The sequence below is a fragment of the Atractosteus spatula genome, chromosome 7, assembly GCF_055471065.1.
Source record: "Atractosteus spatula isolate fAtrSpa1 chromosome 7, fAtrSpa1.hap1, whole genome shotgun sequence".
NCBI classification, from domain to species: domain Eukaryota; kingdom Metazoa; phylum Chordata; class Actinopteri; order Semionotiformes; family Lepisosteidae; genus Atractosteus; species Atractosteus spatula.
In genome coordinates, this window is record NC_142712.1 from 60,899,944 (window position 1) to 60,921,678 (window position 21,735).

The 21,735-nt window shown below is 36.8% G+C and overlaps 1 protein-coding gene and 1 long non-coding RNA gene across 2 annotated transcripts; one reads left to right on the forward strand and one right to left on the reverse strand.

The window, feature by feature from the left end:
• Positions 1 to 2,849: 2,849 nt before the first annotated feature.
• foxb1a (forkhead box B1a) lies at positions 2,850 to 4,277 on the reverse strand. The gene has a single exon (XM_088921804.1). The coding sequence runs from the start codon at positions 3,801 to 3,803 to the stop codon at positions 2,850 to 2,852; it is 954 nt and encodes a 317-aa protein (XP_088777930.1). The 5' UTR covers positions 3,804 to 4,277.
• A 207-nt stretch (positions 4,278 to 4,484) lies between these two features.
• LOC148831557 (uncharacterized) lies at positions 4,485 to 17,025 on the forward strand. The gene is made up of 2 exons (XR_016091342.1): positions 4,485 to 4,570; positions 14,353 to 17,025. It is a non-coding gene; the product is annotated as an uncharacterized LOC148831557 (long non-coding RNA).
• Positions 17,026 to 21,735: the final 4,710 nt, after the last annotated feature.

The following is a 21,735-nucleotide window of genomic DNA, read 5'->3' on the forward strand; positions in this document are numbered from 1 at the left end:
CCATGTTTGAAGTGTTCTCGAGAGCGGTTTGCATGCAAATAGTGAAGGGAAAGAGAAGCAGATGTGTCGTAATTGTGAATTCCGATAGTGGGGTCTGAGGGTATTGTTAGTCCCACTGCAGGCGGTCCAAAAGCCCCTCTTTTTTATGCTGTAATTGAAACATATTAATTAGATAATTTGTTGTTAGTTTAAAAGAATAAACAACACATTTTAACTGCTTAAAAACAACGTCGTATAATATATATATATACACAGTATACACATCACTCGCACCCTGATTACTAAAAACATATGATAAACCTCGGGAAATTGTTACATTATTTTAATGTATTTATTTCGCGTAAAGTACGTATTCCAAAACAATTTTAGTTGCTTATCTATGAAGATCTATCTATAAAGATAGATTTATGTACATACACAGGCTTATAGGTTACATTTTTTTTTAAGAGAAGACTAGTTCTTTGGAGTATGTTGGGCTGATTGTATGTAGAACTTGATGAATGAGCGCAGTTGTCTCCGCTGTGACTATAGCAGTAACTTCATGCATTTTAATCAACCGCTTGATTCATTTATTTTCGCTCTTTCATTTAAGTGTTTGTGTGGGATTCAGAGGGCACCGTGTGAGATTTCGGCAGCGCCGCCGCGAAAAGGTCAATAAGATATTGATCATTCCTTTCGTAAAATAAAAACAAGATTGCGAAGATCCAAAAACTAAAACAGGTGGAACAGTACAAGTCACTAAAGTTACATAATTTAATTCGTTAACGGTTCGGCTACATTTCTATACCGGTTAAAGAAACGCGAATTCTGTACACATTATTTAGAAAAACGGGTAATATATATGACATTTTAAAAAAACATCTATTTGTGTTGTGTGCAGTTCAACTAAATCACAGCTTTTGTGTTCAGGTGTGTGTAAATAGCAGAAAGGTTTATCCTTCAAAGAAAAAGGATTAAAAATATTGTAATTCGGTTGCATTGTTATGACGAAAAATTACCGAAAATAAAAAATAAAGTAATGAACCAAGTTATTCCGGGTATGCGGTGTTAAATTGGAAGACAAGCAGAATTTTGATTTTGCTGGTTTATCGCAATTATATGTGCCCCTCCAAATAACCGTTATAGTAACTTAAAATTGGTAAAAGCAAAATTATTCTCGTGATTTTTTTTTACTTAACTGTATCGGGTCTTAAAATACTTTTGTTCTTTGTGAACTAAGGTTCCTCGTATCAAAACACCAATAATAATCACATTTTCCAAAACATCAGCAATAGTGGACTTTTGAAAAGGAAAATGCTTTCTTTTTATTGTACGGCACTATAAAGCTGTTAATTTTATATACTTAAAATTCAACAGCTGAATAGGCTACACAAAATAATTACAATACATTTTTCTCCCATTTGTAGTTATTTTTTACAGATCATGGTTGAACACTTGTGAAATAAAAAATACTTTGGTAAAAAAAATAATTTTCCACGTGCCAGGCAAGTTTAAAGTAATTCTTTATGAAGAATCTTGATTTTTTTTCAGATGAAAAGTTGACCATAAACTTTTCAAACTTCATACGCATTAATTTTACAATATTATGATAAATACGTATTCTTATTATGAACCACGTAATGGGTATCCTTACAAAATACACAGGGATATGTCATTAGGTTTGTGTAACTTTTAATGAGAAAATATTTTGATGACCAAGTTCATAATTTAATGCAGACACTTCGCACACTTTTTAAAAGCACGCATGCTTGCAGCAAAAAACAACACAAAGTTTGGAAATAGCATGCTTTATCTGTACAGAAAAGGTAAAAATGTACATGATTTATTACATATGGTCACCACAGCTTTTAACTTAATGGTTCACAGAACAACATTTTTCTGCAAACTACAGAAACTCTAAAACATTTAACTAAAAAAGTGCATTTTACACATTTTAATATCAATTATTTGCAATAATTTACACCTTTATTTCCAATGCACTGAGCACCGTTTACGTCTTCATATATCATTACGTTTCAAGTCTGAATACTTAAGGAAATGCTATACTGTGATTGTTCATGTTTTCATAATTTATGACTATTAATCTAATAACTAGGTATTTGGTATACCAAAAGCAACAAGCACTCTTAGACCTTTAAGTGTTAATGTATAAACCTTGCAAAGAAAACCGAGTTTGCAAAAATGTTTATTTAACAATTATGAGCCACCAGGACGAATGTTGAATGAAATGTGTCTTGTCTTTAACATTTAATGTACAAAAGTAGCCATTCTTATTTTTTTATTTAAATTACTTTGCTGTCACCCACTGTAGTGTCAACTCTAAACAACAAGGGAATACGTTTGTGGGTCGTTAACTTAATGAATAAACAAAGATCATTCAGGGTTTCATTATTAATCTAAAGCGATACTCGACAGTAATGACGGACGGAAATACATTCTCTCGGAAGTTTGGGATGATTAGCAATTCAGATTGAGTTTTGTATTTAAAAACGCTTTCGACGACAATTGAAACAATTATATTGCCTTTGCTGCCACAGACATAATTATAGTAACCACAATGATGGTATCCCATCTTCAAAGCCACTAGACAATTATCATTTCAGATGAAAAATAGTAAACGCCATTGATTATTTGTGCTTCCAAAAACCACGTACCGTAACTATGTACGCAAACTCCTGTAAACAGAGTGATGAAACTCCCAGCCAAGCTTCAAAATAAACATTAATGCAAACAGCACATTTCTTGCCTTAACGCCTCTAAGAAGATGTTTCGTTTTCATGGATAAAAAAAAAATAAAACTTTGGAATTGATAAAAACCTGCAGTGTCAAGCCCCGGAAAAGCGTTCTTGTCAGTGCACTGCCACAGACTGCAGAGTCGAAGAGGGGTTTGTCAGAGTCTCACTCGGGGTGGCAGGACTGCTTTGGTTCGTAGCTGTTTGAGGAGAAGTTGGACTAAGCGACGGCGGAGAGTTCGACAGGATAGCCGGAATGGGCGCAGGCAACGCCGATAGACCTGGCACGGAGGCCGGGGTTGGTTTTATTGGCACCGGGATGGCTGGTAAAGTCTGTCCTCCGTGGCAAAGAGGCTTGATAGGCACGCCATAGGCACTGTAATCACTGCTGGCCATCGAAATGGGGGCTGCCGTGTCTATCACGCTGGTGCTATACATATGGGGCCAGGCAGTGCCAACTGTGGTCAATTGGTTGTGCAGAGGGTAGCCAGCAGACATGGACTGCATGGTGGAAAAAGCGAGTCCTCCGGGCATCTTGTATTCTCTGGCAATTATGTTCTCAATGGCAAAAGGGTGTTTGAAAGTAGATGGCTGTGACACTCCTAAATTGTAGGTGGACATCTGGGGTAGGTGTGTGCCCGTGGCTGCCAAAGCACTCAGTCTGAGTTTGGCCTGTTGTTGGAGGTAATGGGCAGCATCAGAGGGCTTGCTTGGTGCCAAATGGTCTGATGTCATCATCACCTTGAAGCGTTTGCGGCGTCTCAGGAAGCTTCCGTTCTCGAACATGTCACCACAGCTGGGGTGAAGTGCCCAAAAACTCCCCTTACCCGGCTGATCCGGTCGCCGTGGGATTTTAATGAAGCAGTCGTTAAATGATAAATTGTGCCGCAAAGAGTTCTGCCACCTTTGGGTGTTTTCTCTGTAATAAGGAAATCTGTCCATTATAAACTTGTATATCTCGCTGAGAGGCAGCATTTTCTCCGGCGAGCTCTGGATAGCCATGGCAGTCAGAGAAATGTACGAATACGGAGGTTTCTGGTCACTGTACGTGTTTCTCCCTGGTCGAGGCATCTTCGTTCGGACTTCTTCAGACTCTGGGAAAGACGTCTAATCAGCGCTTATCCTTGACAGGTCTAAAAAGGAAAGCTTCTCGCCGTTCTTCTCGCGAAATCTCATTAAAATAAATGCATCAAAACTTCATTTGAATTGAATAGTTGTTTGCTCAATACCTGAACGTGGGCGAACAGAAAAGCTGTTAATACATAGGTCTTGTTTATTGTTCTCGAGAGAGTCACGGTAACGTTTGTCCCAGCTTCGAAGTTGTTAAGTTGTTCAAAGTTCTCAATTGAAGTAAACTGTTCACCGTTTACAAGGAAGGAAGTCCGGAGTTTGGAGGTTGTGGGTCTTGTAAGTCGTCCTAAGAAAACAGTCTGCTTTTCGTAGATGAGCTGTGATCTTTACTTAAGCAAGCGGCAGTAAGCTTCTTTTTCCCACAAACCGGCTGAATAGAGCAGATCTCTTCTCCCTTTCTTGATAAGATGAGCTAAGTAGCTACCTCCATGTCCTTCCTCTAACCATCTGATAGTTTTATGTGGTGACATGAGCAGAAAAGACCCCTGTAGAGGCGCTTCATTAATGTGCCACTTCTTTGCTATCACATGACAATCGCCTTGGGAGGAGGGGGCTGAGAGAAAGGCATAATCTGGTTTCATTTACACCTATTTACATGGACACCTTGGGCCAATAGAAATCATTTCCATTTGAAGACAGAGCAAGGGGGTGAAAAGGCTCAGCAACCGGAATTGAAGAGTGATGGCACCCAGTAACAGTGTGTGAAGGTATGCACTAACCTTTCTGTGGACTTTGCAGGGTGCTTAGTCTACAATTCACACTTACAAATGGAGGTACTGAGCAATGGGATGCTTGACATGGAAATTGGTGGGCACTGGCTCTCTGTTTGTTCCGCATTGTTATCTGAGTTTTTGTTTAGTGCTGTCACGTCACTGCCTTTTTTTTTAACAATCTGGAAGCGGGACTTTTTATTGCGTCAAATAACTACAGATACCGAATGCTTTAGCAAAATCTCGTGAATATCTCACCGTACATTTTTTTAAATACCAATTTACTTTTTATTTGAAGAAATGCTTGTTTTGTAAGGATGTTTGTGCATTCCTGGTATATGTCCGAAACGGATGCTATTTTAAAAACACGACGGAACCAATTCAGGATAAATGTTTTGAGTCGTGAAACCTATATATATATATGCATTAATAAGCGCGCATAAAACGACTAAGTGAATTACTAAGGCTAATAATAATTTTAATACATGCCACTGATGATAAGCTTGACTCCTGCTATTGGTTTTATGAGTATTGTATAAGAAGAAGTCACTTTATAAAATTGGAAAAGTCTCAAGTGTTTTCTCTATGTAGCCACACTATTGTGCATCTGGTCAGTAACTCTCTAAGACGTATCTTAAACTCGGCACATTTTAGGAGATTAAACTGTTTCATTAATATTAAAATGACTCCAGACGGTGGTCTGGGTGTCTCACTATAAATGCATGGGCACGTTTTTCAATATTAACTGAAGTACTTGAAAAAAAACCCCAGTGTTATATTTCACCTCTCCACAACTGCAGAGACTACACACCTGATTTATCGATCTTCTAGTTTCTATATTATTAACCCGATAATAAATATGTTGGATACCATTAAAATTTACTGGGAACGTAATTAAAGGCCTTATCTTTAATGTTATAAAACAATACATGACAAACAAATAAAATGCACCGGAATATTCGGAAAGCATGAGACTTAAGAGACATCAGTCAGTGGAAAGAAGAAAAAAACATTTTAAGCAGATTGATATATAAAGCAGGAGAGCGACTGAATGAGACGTACTTTTGTTCAGATCATAATAAATCATTAACAGAGATAACATAATAAAGTGAATTTTGAGGGGTTTTGGTGACTAAAGTATCGTTTTGAATATAAATAAATTAACGCATTGAACAAAACGCGTACTACCAACCAATTTTAATAAAATAACAAAACAATATGAGACTAATAAAAAGAACGGAGATCCTAGTCGTATTAAGTAGGAAAGGGCGCAATGCGAAACACTGCGTAAAAGAAAAAGGATATTTTCACAAAAGCAATCGAAAGCTTGACTTAAGTAAAACTTCATAAGGAAAGCCAGGGTCTTTTGTGTTTATGTTAAGCAAATTGAAGAGTACTTGAGAAAAATGCAAATAAAGTCTTTAGGGTGGCGTTGTGAAAACTGTATAAAATACCCATAAGTCAATTATATGAATGTGAAAACCAAATGGAAGCCTATTTTGAGCGATGGGTATTCAATCTTTTTAAGCCCACCAAGGACCACCTTTCTGCTTGGCGAGTTTGCAATAGCCCCCTTCCTACAAGCAGGACCACACACGTTTACAGATTTGCTAATAATTTATGCTAATTTTCCACCCATAAATCCACAATTCACTGCACCAGCATTCAAACCGATTCAGAAAAGAGCAAGGAGGCAGACAAGTGTCAAACACCATATTGATTTTGATGCCACTGGGTTTTAACCCAAGACCCAGGTATAGAAGTTTAAAGGGAACTTTCTGGTGTTCTTTTGCTCACGGTTGGTAGGGAGTGGAGGGGGCGAGTGGAGAAAGAGGGGCTGTGTCTCACAAAGCTGTTAATATTTACAAAACAGGGGAAAAAGTACCAACCAGCGTCTTATGGTTTCCTAGGTTGCCAAACAATAACGGGCTCAAAAACAGACTTTCCCGTCTAGAAAGTCAACTCCACGCTGAGTCTTGAGCTCGAAGCTTTTATCTCGCAGATTTTTTTTCGGGTTCTTCAAGAATTACTTTTTTTTTTACTTTTCTTTCTTCTGTTCGTGTATTGGCAGAAAGGGGGCAATGGATTTCGATTTTCCAAGCTTTTCACATGAAGTTTACCAAAGTGATCCAGCTGCCTATGGGAACCGGCGTTAAACACGCAGGCTCTTTTGTCACAGTGCAAGTATTCTTTACCAAGTCTGCCACTTTGGTGGCGTGAAAGCACTCATCTTTCATTTCGCTTTTTTTTTTATCAGATCTCTACACAAAAGGTTTTACAAACTATAATGCCAATCAGAAGTGTGTGCTTGCGTGTGTTACTGCTATGACAGAGCCGTTTTTAAAGTTAATGCATCGGGTTTATAATTTTCAGATGTAATACAAACAGATATTACATTGTTAGAATTAAAGACTACGGGGACTGGTATATTTTAACGCATTTATTTTTAAATGATGTTAGAGTGTTTTTTGGTTTTAATCATATGTAAATAGAAAGCACTCTGTATCATAGATTTTTTTTTCCAGAATCCAATTGATGAGAAAGGCAGGCCTAACGTTAAAAGTAAACAAGTATCTTATAATAATGTCATTAATCATCATTAACGCGAAACATTAAAACCGTTATTAAAATGCAATGGTGAGGGGAGCAACAAGTTTAATTGGCCATAATCGTCCTTAGATCGGCTTTATTAATTTCGTCTGCAGTCTGACTGTAGAGGTTTGACGGAGTTAAACCGGCAAAATCGGTTCGCGATTTAATATTTTGCTTCAACTTTGAAAACAATTCTTAAGCCATGAATCCAGTTTTTCGTCAAAACACGCATGTACTACTTAGCTTCATATCAAATTCACAAAATAATGTAAGCCTGGCAGTCACCCAGCCCGTAGGGTGCCACTTGTGCCATTTGTGTACAGTATTTTCACAGCGGCCTTGTGGTATTTAACGCACTGTCCGGACCATCAGTTACATTGGGTCAGAATGTCTTCAGGAGCAGTTTTGCAGAATAGTGCAACACTAACCTGAGTTCCCAGACCACCCAGCGAATTTCAATTGTCAAAATTTAACGGGGATTTTAGGGAAACGCTGGTCGCGCTGTTCTCGTGAGATTCAATTTGTCTTTAACTTAGCATGCTAAGTTCTTACGGTTAACTAATTGAGAGGAAGGAATAAGAGTAGCTTTGGCTTATTTGTTTATTGATTTTTTTTAGTTTTGTTGTGCTTCCACGCCGCGCAGGAGCTATTGTTTCGCTCCAATGGCACACTGAAAATGCCACCTTGATACTGAATAGATTAACTCGCCTTTCTCCCAACTCCTAAACTCTTGTGTTCAGGCAGCAGTAGATCAACTGCATAATGTGTGCACTGTTTGGTCATTTGTACAAGCGGAACAAAGGTTGGGCTAAGCCAAATTGCATTGCACTTGTGAACCAAGCTCCAATCTGAAGTATCTTTTACAGCGGGGGGACAGAGGACAATTTTGTGTGTGTCTTTAAAAAAAAAAGGGGGAGAAAAACAAAGCCACTTTCTGAAGAATCTCAAAGTAAAGTAGTGAGGCGTGACATTCCCAGGGTGAGAGAGCACAAAGGCTGGGGTCATGAGGATGAAAAAGGGAATCAAACAACCACTTTCACATGTCTGTCCTTAACTGCGGCACCTCGGCACAATAGGAAACAAATGTTGTTAAAAAGAGGATTGCTTCCATTCATTCTAAAGCACCAAATGATAGCTAAACAACATTGTCAAAACTGAATCAACTTGCGATGCACTGCCACCCAGATCCCCGGATTGTAGCACCAGGAAAAGAAAACTTCAAAACAGCTCTGCGAGGGGTTAAAAAAAGAAACTAACAGCGATTGTAGAAAAAAAGTTAAAATTCTTTGTCTACATTTCGCAGTTAATTATGTTAACAGAAATTAAACGAAGCTAGGCCTATGCATGGGCGCATTTAGTGTTTTTTATTACAGAAGAATCTGTGGAATAACATGCTTTTTTGGTTAAATCTTTTTTTCAAGTGTTACATAAAATGAGAGGTGCCGTGTTAGTATTATACTGAAAAAAATAAACCTAAAGTTATTTGAATACTAGAATACATCTTGGATCTTTTTTTTTTACCCTGCAAAATATGTTTTTACACGAGCGATAGAGACGTTGTCTCTAGGAATATTGTTCCATATTGCTCACATTTCATGCTGTTGCTTCTATTTTAATTTCCAAATAATATCTTCCAACGCCAATAAATTCGTACGTAGGTAAAATACGAATTAAGTAAAATGTTTATATCAAACACCTATTGTCTTTACATTTCTAAAATACAACCATTCGTTTATACCATTGCTAGAAAAAAATGTCTAATTTTGGCACCAGGACATTAATAACGACACCTGCACGATTTAATTTGGCACAATCAACAGGTTTTATAATGGGACGTGAGACTGAAACACAACGGCGATCACATTAGCCTAATAGTAAACGGATGCGCTGTCGTAGAAGAATATCCTTATATCAATTAAAACACGAGTAACTTCTCGGGCACTCTGTATCAATACAGCTGCATTTCCTACTTTTATAACTGAGAATAGTCAACTGAGAGCACATTCTCATTTACAAAAACGACCTGGAAAGCACTCATTCATACAGTAAGACGTTTACTGGAGTAATTTGAGTTATCCACATTGCTTAAGGATACAATAGCAGCGTTTCATCCGGGATGTGAACAGAGTTTCCTCCCGGTCGGAGCCCTAACCACTACTCCATGCTACTTCCCGAATGGATGTCAGTTATTTCCTACAGACTTACTGCGATTACTGTATGAAGCAATTTACTCATTTAATTTACGATGATGTCGCTTCAAAATCCAGTTGCGTGTGTGTGTATGTCTCTGGGGAGAGGGGGATGTTTTTCACTGGAAAAAAAAATATATATAAAGCGAAAAATTAAATGAGGCGGCATTCAGTGTAACAAATCTCCATTTGAATACCGAAGGATTGTGGATTAGTCACTGATCTGTGCGCGAACGAACTATTATGATCATTTTAAGTACGAACGCGCACCTGTGATTTTTAATCACACAAACGACACAGATGATTCTACATTCGGGAGACTCCATCTGTGCAACCCAACAGAATACCTGATATCCGTGTCATTTTGCAAGGAAACGAAACCTTTTTTCCTCATTCACACAAACTCAAACGCGTTAAAACTGACATTATTTTACTGTTCACAAAAAAAAACACAAAAAATGTACATTAATCGAGTCTTACCGACATTATACAAAAACATTTTTTCGTAAATTAACACTTGCTTGTGATGAATCGAAAAGTAAAACACGTCTTGTCAACACACAACTTCGAATTTGTCATGTGAAACGAAACCACTTAAAGGAAAAAAAACAATGCGAACCAGACTGTGAAATATATTCACCATCTGCATACTTCCTGCTCTAAATAGCGTCACGTTCACTTTCTACAAAGTAAACGTCAACAGGAGTGCTGTAACACGAGCACCTCTATCTGTCTTGGTTATCCAGTGACTGTCCTCTAGCTCAGTCTTGTGCTTTAAACCTGTTGATGTCACCTTGTTATTGAGGCCGGAGCCCTGCTGCGCTCACTGTAAACTGCGTGTGTATCTCCTCGCATTATTACCCTGCTGTATCTGGGGGCAATGTAGATTTTCTAAAGAACTAATGAATAAACAACTTGCAACTGCTGGCAGTGTAATTTACATTGTTAATGCAAACATTTGTATAAATATGCAATTAAAACCTTTAAATAAACCCCGCTAAGCTTTTAATCCACGAAAGGCCTGAATGCTGATGAAATGTTATAGAATGTTATTTTGTATTTTACAAGATAAGCGTGCTCAAAATACTGAATTATTATTATTATTATTATTATTATTATTATTATTATTAGAGTTGTAGTACAGTACTGCTTTCAATACTGTTCCTTCACGGCCTTTTCAATTAAGAAACCTTTTTACGTTTTTATAATTTTGTATTCATTATTCGCATACATTTTACCCCCATTTATTGTCTAGTGTATGTGTAGCGAACTGTACCTGACAGGCCCTGCAGCGAGCACGTCTTCAAGAGCAGTACTTACAATATCACGGTAACACAATATCAGAATACAACCGAAAATTAGTTCAAAAGGTTTCTAATTATAATTCCGTCTGCTCTATTAAGATTTTGGCAAGTATCTGAGAGCTATTGTAGGTTTAATGATAATGTTTCTTATTAGCCCTATACAATTTCTTGCATTAGGAATTCGTCTTTTCGCATACCCCAGCTTTTCTCCACGAGACACAGACACACAGACAGGGAGAGCAGCTAATTACAGTGTGCAGATTTTAAAACTGTAGAAAACCCTTACTGCTATTCGCTTTAATCGTCAGAAGCCACCTTCTTTCCAGATTATTTTCTTAGTTATAAACTACTGGAGTTTCCTCCTATATAACATTTTTATTTTGAAAATAATTTTCTACATATTAGTAGTATAAGGAAAGTATTTTATTATTTGTACGATTCCTCAACAGACCTTTCGCTTGTTGTTTTGTTTACTTAAAAAATATCTAAAAATTAAACGTTATGGCGGTGAAAAAAATGTCACTCTTTTCAAATAATATAGATAACATGAAAGAATTCCAGTTAATCTCTTAACATAAAGAATCCAATACAGAATTTCTATTGTTATCTCAACATGTTAAAATAGTAATAAAATCCTCATTATTATTAGTACGTCTGAGGCGGCGCCAGATCCAGTTCAAACTTCCAAACCAGGAGTCACTCTCTTACGGTTTGATGGCACATGACTCATTTCCCATCCTGTATCTGGAATATATTATTTTAATGAAGTCTATGGCGATTTACTTTCCTTTGAGATCCATTCCACAGTGCAATTAGGAACGTATTGGTGCTAGTGCGTATGAATATTCAGGAGGGCGTCAATTAATTAGCAGACAGAGGGATCTCATTATGGTGCTCAAAACCCTTTTAGTGTTAAGCAGAATTAGGGGGGGGGGCTTTTGCCAATGTACCAGGTTTAGCGAAGATTTTACAATACACTCATTTAACTTCATTATCATAGCACTTACAGTGCCCTCAGATTTTCGTTAATTAAAAATCCTCATTAATTTGCCCGTAAAGAGGATAACTTAAGATGTTGCCAACTTTTATCATCGTCATTACCGGTCACTTATGCTTTTATTTTTAATACGTGGCTTCTTTATGGCCGTTCTATTTTATTAATTAAGAGGAGTCAATTAAATCTCGAGTTGTAAAAGTAACTTTTTATGATTTAGCAGTAACAAAGGAAAATTTAGAGGTTAGCGTAATCGCTCATATCGGCATGTCTACATAAGAGTGCACATACTGTCACAGTGCAGTTTAGATGTACCGGAAATCCGAAAAAGGAACTACAAACCATACTCGTTTTTCATTCTTATCAGATGTGTTTTGAAAACTAACCTCATCCCCGAAAAATATATTGTCGTTCACCCACCCCTCCTTTCTGCAGAAATACATACATACAAGTTTAGGTTATTTATATAATGCCAAGAGCATAATACCTTATTAAATAACATAAACAACAGGACTTTAGGATAGGTTTATGTGCAATTCACAACATTTGATGTCATTCTGAATGTTTTTCTGTTTCTTATATCTTAACATGGTGGCTACCACGGTCAGACTTCTTTATAAAAGTTAATTAAGAGTGAAAGAAACGGAAAAAAAAATCTTTAATTCATATAATTGTACTTTTGAATTTCATGTATTTGCTTTCTTGCACATTTTCCCACAACGATCTATGTATCCAGAAAGACAACGGACCTTCTTTCTCTTAAAACATAGTTGTCGGTAACTATATTATACTGATCATAATCCTAATCTAGTTACCAGAATAAATTTGGCAATATAAAACAACTAAATAAATATAGACATAAAATCTTAAGTGAAAATAGAGACAAGAATTGTAAAAAAGTGCAATTTACCAGAAAAGGGTTAGAAAAATAAATATTAAATCTGCTCTCACAAAGGGGTGCCTCTAAACAGATCCCAAATTAATATGCATGTAAAATTAATTAGCTGCTTTCCAGTGACATCAAAATAAGTACCTAGGAAAAGAACACCTTCTGGGCATTTTGAACATATGCTGGAATTATAGTTAATTGACTAATTACATAAATTAGGCATTAGTTTTAGAACACATCAAGTATATAAGATATCTCAATTAATTGTGCATAAATTAGGATGCTAAAGAACACAAGACATAAAAGGTTACACTAAAAAGGGCGATTATGACTATCTATCAGGTGACCGATAATATTTTTTTTGCAAAGAATAAAAAAAAAGTTTGACGTTGAAGAGCCAAAGCATAAACTGAGTAAGACGTCTTTGGTGCGCCTGGATACAGAAAAGACCTAAGGCAATCATTAATGCGAAAAAAATAGTTCATTAAAATCAATTACAGAGCACAAGATTGATTAGCTTTTGTCTCAGTAACACCCCTGCGCACCCTCCTGATTCTGTGCTAACGATGAAAACAACCGATCTTAAACCCGTCATGGGTTTTCAATAGCTTCAAAAAAGTTCAACGTGTCGCTTTCTTTTAATTATTACTGTATTTTTTCTCAACAGCAGTACACTAAGTAACAGACGTTGTAAAGCGCGGAAACGGTCGTGACAGGTTTTAATGAAAGTCACTGTGAAGCACAATTGTTAAGGTGTTAACAACGCCTTTCCTCCCGAAAACGTCAATCAAGATTTAATAAAAAATTGTAAAACATTGCGTAATCTGCTGAAGTAAAAATAAAAAAGACGCTAAAATGACGCGATCTGTGCTTCTGGGGAAATACATTTTTCCTCAAAATAATTATGTATAATTATTACACATACAACGTAAAACGGAAGGAATTTAAAAGACAGTAAACGGTAAGTTGCAACCGTATGAGAGAAATGCTCATATTTTTACAGATCCCACGCATTCCCCAATTTCTCAGCATCTGATCTGATGAGTTAAAGAGACTGGTAAGACGAGTATGAAAGAGGTACAATCCACTTAGGCAAAGTGTTAACTTTGAATCGCTTAACTCTGCTGTGTTTACCAGCTGTTAGAGGCACTTGAGGGAGATGTTGACAAGCAGATAATTGTCAGCACAAGTAAAGCGGACACATTGTTTACAGTTTAGCATGATTAATTAAGAGTAAATAAAGCACGCGCAGCTCTTCACGAATCTCACCCACCCTTTTAAATTCTGTAAGACGGAGGAGGAGAGAAAGAGTTCTTCTTAAAGAGGTCGTTTTGGGAGAAGAAATACATTTAAGTTGTCTCTTTCCTGAGGCTTGTCCAAACGTCTACCAAAGGGGAAAAAACAGTTCTTAAAAAGACTCCAAACCTTGAAATCAGGTTTCAAGGAGGTTAAACTGGTTTAGTGCCTACAGCTTGCAAACTGAATGTGCGGTGACTGTCCACAACCCATGTCAGAGCAAGCCATACCGTTTCTTACAGATGATAATCCGGAGTTATGTACACAGCTGGTGCACCGCAACCAGCAAGAACGATGTCATAATTCAAATGGCCAGTGATTGTGTTCAATTATCACATTTGAATGGTGAATGAATCGTTTCGATTTCTGAATGAGTAAATTAAAGCCATGGCTTTATATGACCATCAGGTGGTGCTAGATACAATAGTTACAATGTAAGATGTAGGATGAATTGTAGAATAGAAACGCTATCCGACACGAAGCAAAATATTAATAAATTAATTTGTGTGTTTCAGACAGGAGGACCGTGTCGAAGCTGCCTGGTGATGTGGAGGTTCCACAGCATATTCCAAACCTCCACAACCCCTTGTCCAAAAAAAAGGGCCACCATAATTTCTATCTGTGTCCATCTTGTTGACATTGACAGTGTCTTGGAAGATTCAGAATACTTGAATGAGGTCTTCTCAGTCTCCTCTGAGCAAGGAAAGATTTGGTTCTTTCATCATGGGAGAGCAGAATACATCTTCAAGACAATTGAGGACCATATCCACTGGCTCTTCTCTGGACTGAACCTAGAGAAGTAATATGTGTTTTGTAACATGGTGACCATAATTGTGTGCAGCATCTAAAAGAAGTCATAGTTTAATTTTAGCACAACATATCTAGATTCACATTTTGCACTTTTCACAATATGCATTAACACTCTGTATGCTCTTCATTGCTTCTTCACATTCTTAGAAGATGAAAATGTTGTGTAAGTATAAAAACCAAGTCGTTTTTCATAGACTGGTTCTTCAAACTCAGTATTTTCCATATTATTTGTAATTGTTTTTGTTTTTACTGCCTGCATGCAGCACTTTGCTTTTGTCTACATTAAATGTCATCACCCAGCTGTTTTCCCAGTCTTGAATTCTGTCTAAATCTTTAGATAATACTCTTTGCAGGTTAAACGTGTTTGCGAATCCTCTCGGTTTGGTATAATCTATAAAGTTGACCTTTTTGCCAACTATAACAGAATATGAATCATTGATATAAGAAGTGCAGTGATCCTAATAAAATCCCTGTGGTACTCCACTAATTACATGACCCCAATCTGAGTGAATGCTGTATAATCTTGCCCTATTGTTCTCGTCAATTTCAATATTTTGATTTATCCTAACATGCTAACAAAAAACTAACTTTTAATGACTATTTCTGGAGCAGATTTTGGAAAAGTAGAATCCACAAAATGTATACATTATTAGTTTATGATGCAGCCATGTTTTTGCTAATCCACGCCATGAACATTAACATTTTTCTAGGTGACAAACTGTAAAATATTTTCAAAAGTTGAAACCTGGTTTTGTTCATACTACAATTATATAGCTACCATTAGCATTCAACATTCTTAAGCCTTTTTGTGTGTTGTATTAGTAGGGAAATGGCTAGAAAGCTGTTTAAAATATCATTTAAAATTGTGTCAGTATTCACAACTGTAAATAATTAATTAATTTTTGTTACTTGTGTTTTGTTTCAAATTCAGGCCTTTTTGATTAAACGTTCTGTATTTTGAAGGTTTTTGAAGTTATGGATGTTATGCGCAAATGAACTCAAAATAGTATTAGAAGAACCAAGTCTATGTCTCCAGTGGATGTATTTCAAAGGGGGTAACAGTAAATCACCCTCATCCCTCAAGCTGTTTGAGAAAAGAAGAGAAGTCACCTGTCAAACATTATTGAATATGTTGACATTCCCGTTGACAGAATTAACTGTTTCAAACACTGTGATCTGAGTTTCGCCTCTTGAGGAAATAAATTGTTCCCTTCCTGATTGCCTGAAGCCTTCAGCTGCTTAAAAGGTATTAAAATAGCCACTGAAAATGTGCTGTCTTCAGAGTCTCTCTCCACATAATGTACTTAATTATGTAAATGTAAGTAATAACAGCAGAGATGTGGTTCCCAGTTCAACACACCAAAAAGGTAAGTATCATCTCTCTTTCTTTTCACTTGAATACATTCAAAATTAAGCATCAGCTGTAAATATTCACACACTAACATTAATACATAAAATGATAAAAGAACAATTCTTATTAAACAATATTACCACATTCATTAGGTAAAATATTTATATACATATAATCTCTGTAGAAAGGGACTACTTAATTAAGAAGAAATTCATTTTAGCACTTAAATGCATTTTGTACAAATTCAATTAAATCCTAAAAAAGATAAGTAGCATTACCCAGAGTGTAATACAGTACATTTATCACAGTTTTGCATTTCAGAAGTAAACAGCCATGCAGTCAGAGACATTATGAAGATAACTTTTTAGAGAACAGTTTGTCAAGATTACAAATACTAGGCATTTCTACGTCCCTGTGTTAAAACTATTCACTTTTATAACATTCTTATGCTAAACAGATTATTAGAATCAAGTACTGCACAAACAAAAAAGCATATTCTGTTTGCAGCAGTGTCACAGACTTCCTGTACTAGTGACTTAACTATAGTATTAGTCACTGTAATTAGCTTTTCCTTAAATGGTTGTTAGCTGTACTTCTTGCTGTCGCTATATGCTTTCAGGGGATTCCCAAGCCCATTCAGCACCCTGGACAGCTCTCGATGTCGTTTACTCATACCACCCCAAAGCCCAGCTGTGAACTCTTCTAACTGAAAATCACCACGTTCCAAAATGCTCACAAACACATCTTTATAAGTTACATATATTTCATCATCTCACACAAACTAAATCCCATACATATAAAACTCAGTCAAACTCAGTCAATCAAGCAATAAGTAAACAAATGGGAAGGGACGTAAAACACTTAATCGTGCCCCCCCTCCCCCCTGACTCCCCAACCAACTGTAATTGTTGACTGTAATTGGTTCTTGAATCCATTAATTGTTTTACCATTATATTTGTAATGCTTTGGATAATACACGTCACCTGTATCCATCTAGAGAAAAGGACTTAATAAAGACTTTTAAAACTATATAAAACTGTAGTCTTTTTTCTTCTGTAGGATCTGGGGAGTGTAATTACCAATTTACTATCCACTGTTCCTTTTACTTCTACCACCACCAATAATAATAATGCGAAACAATCCAAGTACTGGGCAAATTTACCTAAAGTTCCTACAAATGAGTTAATTTTCAATTTTAATGTCAGAATGAAAGCTTATGCTATTCCTGTGCAACAATCAAAAAGGGTTACATTTAAAGGAGAACGGCCATCCTAATTTCTCAGACAGGTTATTAAATCTTGGTAACAAAATAAATTCACTTCTGGTATAGAAACATTTTACAAATTTTGAATGAAGCACAAACTTCATTTCACAAACTCCGTGAACTTTGTGAAAGTAGTGTGAGTCACTATGTTGTCGCAAACTGCTGGTCTCACCATGGGTGAGAGTGAGAGTTTTGACGAATAGCGCCATGAAGCGGCCCTTCCTGCTCACTAGTCACTGATTAATGTAATGATTAATGTAATGCAATGCACAAGCAAATAAGTACAGGTTGTGCAGCAGACATTTCACCACAGAAATGTTCCAAAGTGATCCGCATGCAGAGTTAACAAGTAGATTTTGTCAGCAAAACCATCTTGGAATCGGGCTCAATTTTTCTGTTGGATTAAAAGAGATGTACTCAAACACCTGCTTCTTTACAATGTAATAAGGCCACTTCATGTCACCGGAAGTTTTGTTGCCTCATTCTGAATTGTAGAATATGGCACTGCACATACTTGGAAATTTAATTTATTCTGTGACGTACATTGGAGGTTTTACAAGTTACTGTGTACATTTTACTTTCATTGTGGTTTGAAATGCGCTCATCAATGCTGATTCTTTCTAACCCCGAAAAATAAAAATAGCATTACATTTCCCTTTTAAGAAGCGTGCACAAAACTTAGACTCTAACTGTCTATCTCATACAGACTCACAGAACAGATCAGACTGTAGCCAGAGTTTCTTACACTCAGCTTTCCAGGCCTGGGATGTATTTAAGATAAACACACCTGCGTCTTGTCATCACATATGGCTGTTTCCTGATATATTTAGATTCAGATTTATTAGCAGCTGGTTGCCAGATGATTTTTAGATGAATGGCATCCACCTTTCTAGACGGATGCTGTACAACAGTGAGGGGGGATGAAAAATACAGAAAGGCACAGCCGAAAGCCCATCAATAAGAGTGGGCCACTAGACTCCGAGCAGTTCATTGAACCCATATGGAGAAGAACAGCTGGAGAGATGAGTTTGCTACCTGAGGCCAATGTTTGTGTTGCCAACCGCGACTCCGGCTTGCTGACCCTTGCATAATTCATTGCAGACGAGGAAATGTTACACATTCCCCTTCTCTTTTGTGATGGATGGTGTTACTTAAAACTGATTGTCTTATAAAACGGCAGTGACTTTCCTACCATCTGACAGATGTGGGCGAGGACAGTGGTCAATAAATACTGTCATGTTCTTGAGGAAGAAGCACAGCTTGGAGTTTTTCCTATAATTGGACATCCTACCTCCAATACAAAAAATGAAAGGAAATATCTTTTAGCACTGTGCTGTCTACAATGCAATACACAGCTCACACTCTACCATTAACACTTTATATACCTACCTTTTTGATGTTTGGGTGACTAATTCAATCCAAAAGGGAAGCCTGGCAGAAAAAAAAAAACAAGAGTAAAGCTGACAAAAGTTAGGAATTCTAAAAATAAGTTAGGTAAAGTTTTCCCCAAATATTTCTGATGGATTAAACATGTTTAAAGACAGTACTATTTCTGCAACAAACCATACGCTAATTATACCGTATATATATTAGTACTGATAGTAATATCAGTGTGTATATATATATTATACATATTAGTTATACAGTAATAACATTAGGTCTAACTCTGATGCACATAAGAGTGTGCTCTGTGATGCAGTGTCTATGACCCCGGTCCTGGAAAACTATAGTTTATTCTGGCTTTCATTTCAGATGATGTAGCAATGAGTTCATTGGATCAATCAATTGCTTAATTAGGAAGAGTTGACATGTTTTCCACATCTCTGCTCATTGACCACTTAAGGCTGCCTCTACAACCTGCAGGAGCGCGGCTCCCCAGATCCAGTGGCGCAGAGAGCTGCTGTGAAGGAAAGAGATGATAAACCAAACACATCAAAATTAAACCGATCCAAAGTGAGAGCAACTGAGCAAAATTGTAGGTGAGTGGGGTGAACGAGTTACATCTTTTAAAGCCGAAATAAAAACACCTGTTTGAATGAGTACATTCACACTCGGTTTTCCTGGTTCGCACTGGTGTAATGTTACACTTTCACTCTGAGCCCAACTAATAGTGCGAGGGGCGTGAAAAGCTCAGGAGAAGAGTATGTTTTCCTATATTCTATTGATTTTAAATCACAAAAATGATCTCCAGTGCTAAGTGTCATATAATACCCAGGCAGCGTGCTACACTTTGGATCGATAGGTCAGGAGAGCAGGAGCAAATGAAATGAGCTGTGGAGCACTGGCCCTGGGGTTGAAAGTGTGTACTTAACCTCTGACCCTTTGCCTGGTGTTTGCTTGTCCAGCCAGTTCATGATGTGTACCTTACATGACAGAGGGATTAAGATATCATTCTGGTTTTTCTCTTGTGGGTAATTGGATGGGGTCAGACAAATAGTAAAATACAATTTGTTCTGCCGTATGGGATACATGTAGAGGCAGAGAATAAATGCGGGGGCCATTGTAGGTTTTCTAAAGTTGTTTTTTTACTGATGATAAAAAGAGGATTGACAAGTATTATGGCGAGAACGGACTGAAAGCCAAAGCTCTTAAGGCTCTTTAAGACAGGCAAGAATATTAATGTTCAAAAAGGGTAATGGCGATTTTTCCATACTTTTGAATCAGGACTTCAAGACTATCAACTTTATGATATTTCATATTCAACAGAAATGCTGATTTAATGCTTTTACTTCTAAGACAAGAGGGAACAGAAAGTGTCTTGGTTTTATCTTGTCATTAAGCTGAAAAGGCACAAAAGATTTCTACATTTAGGACAAGAATGTAGACTCAATATACTCTGTTAACCCTGCAGAAAGATAGATATTGCAATTTTACAGGTGTATACACGTACACAATAATACATTTGTTTTCCAGTACTTTGTCAAACAGATGCTTTATAAAGATAATGAATAAGGAACACTTCTTGCACATTTGTTCACTTCCAATTATTTTACCAAAAGAAGGTTTAACAACACTATGATGGAAGTATGTTTTAAAAGTCTCCATAGCATTAGAAAAATGAAAACGGAACAATGAATTGTTACTTGTATACATTTTAAGATTAAATACGAAATGTACTGCTCTACTTCATTGCCAGTGTTTTCCTTGCAGGGCTAGGCTTTTTAATGATATAATGAGGGATCTACAGTAATGAGCATGCTTTTAATAGGAGCTAAAGTAGTTGGAAGGCAATGTATTGTTGTCTTAAAAGGGCAAAATTCTCTACTAAGCCTTGATAATGAGCATGGAGGGTACTTACGATAACCAACTGGGACTACAAGATGGATATTTTTTTCAGTGTTCATCTAATGCATCTGGGAAAATTCCAGTCTCTTAGGACTAAGAAAGCTTTGGCTATAGATGACATCTTAACATAAACAGACATATGGAGGATTGGCCACGGCAAACAAATTCAAAATGTGTATGATGCTTTTAAATTAATAATATTAAATAAATATACAACCTATAGAGAACTAATTAGAATGATGCAATGCTTTGTGGTGTCATCCTGAACAAGGATGCGAGTTTCAAATGATATTGTGTTTATCTTATATGTGAAGAAAAAAAAGAATATTACATAAGATAAATAATATCAACTGACTGAGAAGTTCCCGATTAGTTGAGTACAGTGCACACACACTTAATGGGAAAGAGAAAGTGTATCTTTATTATCCCCAAAGGGGCAGTTTGTTTTACATGGGACACATGTTTAGTGACTGGCCAGGTCTTGAGAAAGTTGTGATGACCTTTGGTTTTGGGGGGTGATTTGGGCTGTTGAATGATTGCATACTTGTCTTTCAAGAGAAAAGAAAGTAAGGGCAACTTGACTCGGCATGTATAGGAAAACTAACCCTACAAGAATCACACTGAAGACATGTAGACTATCCTACATAGCAAACCACCAAACTTGGAACTCTCGTACGTTTTCTGTGCCAGGAGTGATTACACTCCACCCACGGTATAATCATGCCATGCATTGCACCAGACAGTACTAACCATACTCACATTTTCACAGAATAAAGAGGTAATTCCCTAACATGAGTGTCTATGTGTTTATGATTTTTTTTTCTGAATGTGTGTACGTACTGTACATTTAATATTACAGTGAAGTTATGTCCTCATCTGAAAACCAGAGGTCCTAAACAAACAGAAGAGCATGAACCAAGCTGGACTGTTCATGATTCCGGAGGAGAAAATGAAAAGGAATCATAAACCAATATGGGCCTTTTGCATTAACACACATATAGACCCTGAATACAAAAAAAACTACACATAAGTGCAATAAGCATGGAGAAATGTGTGTTTGAAACAAAGACAGAGGAAAAAAAAAACACCAAATAGTTTTGGTTAGAAAGTGTGGCATCACTTTAAGAGTAGAGATATTATAAACAAGAATAGTCTGGTAACATTGTGTGACCAAAAACAAATTGTGGA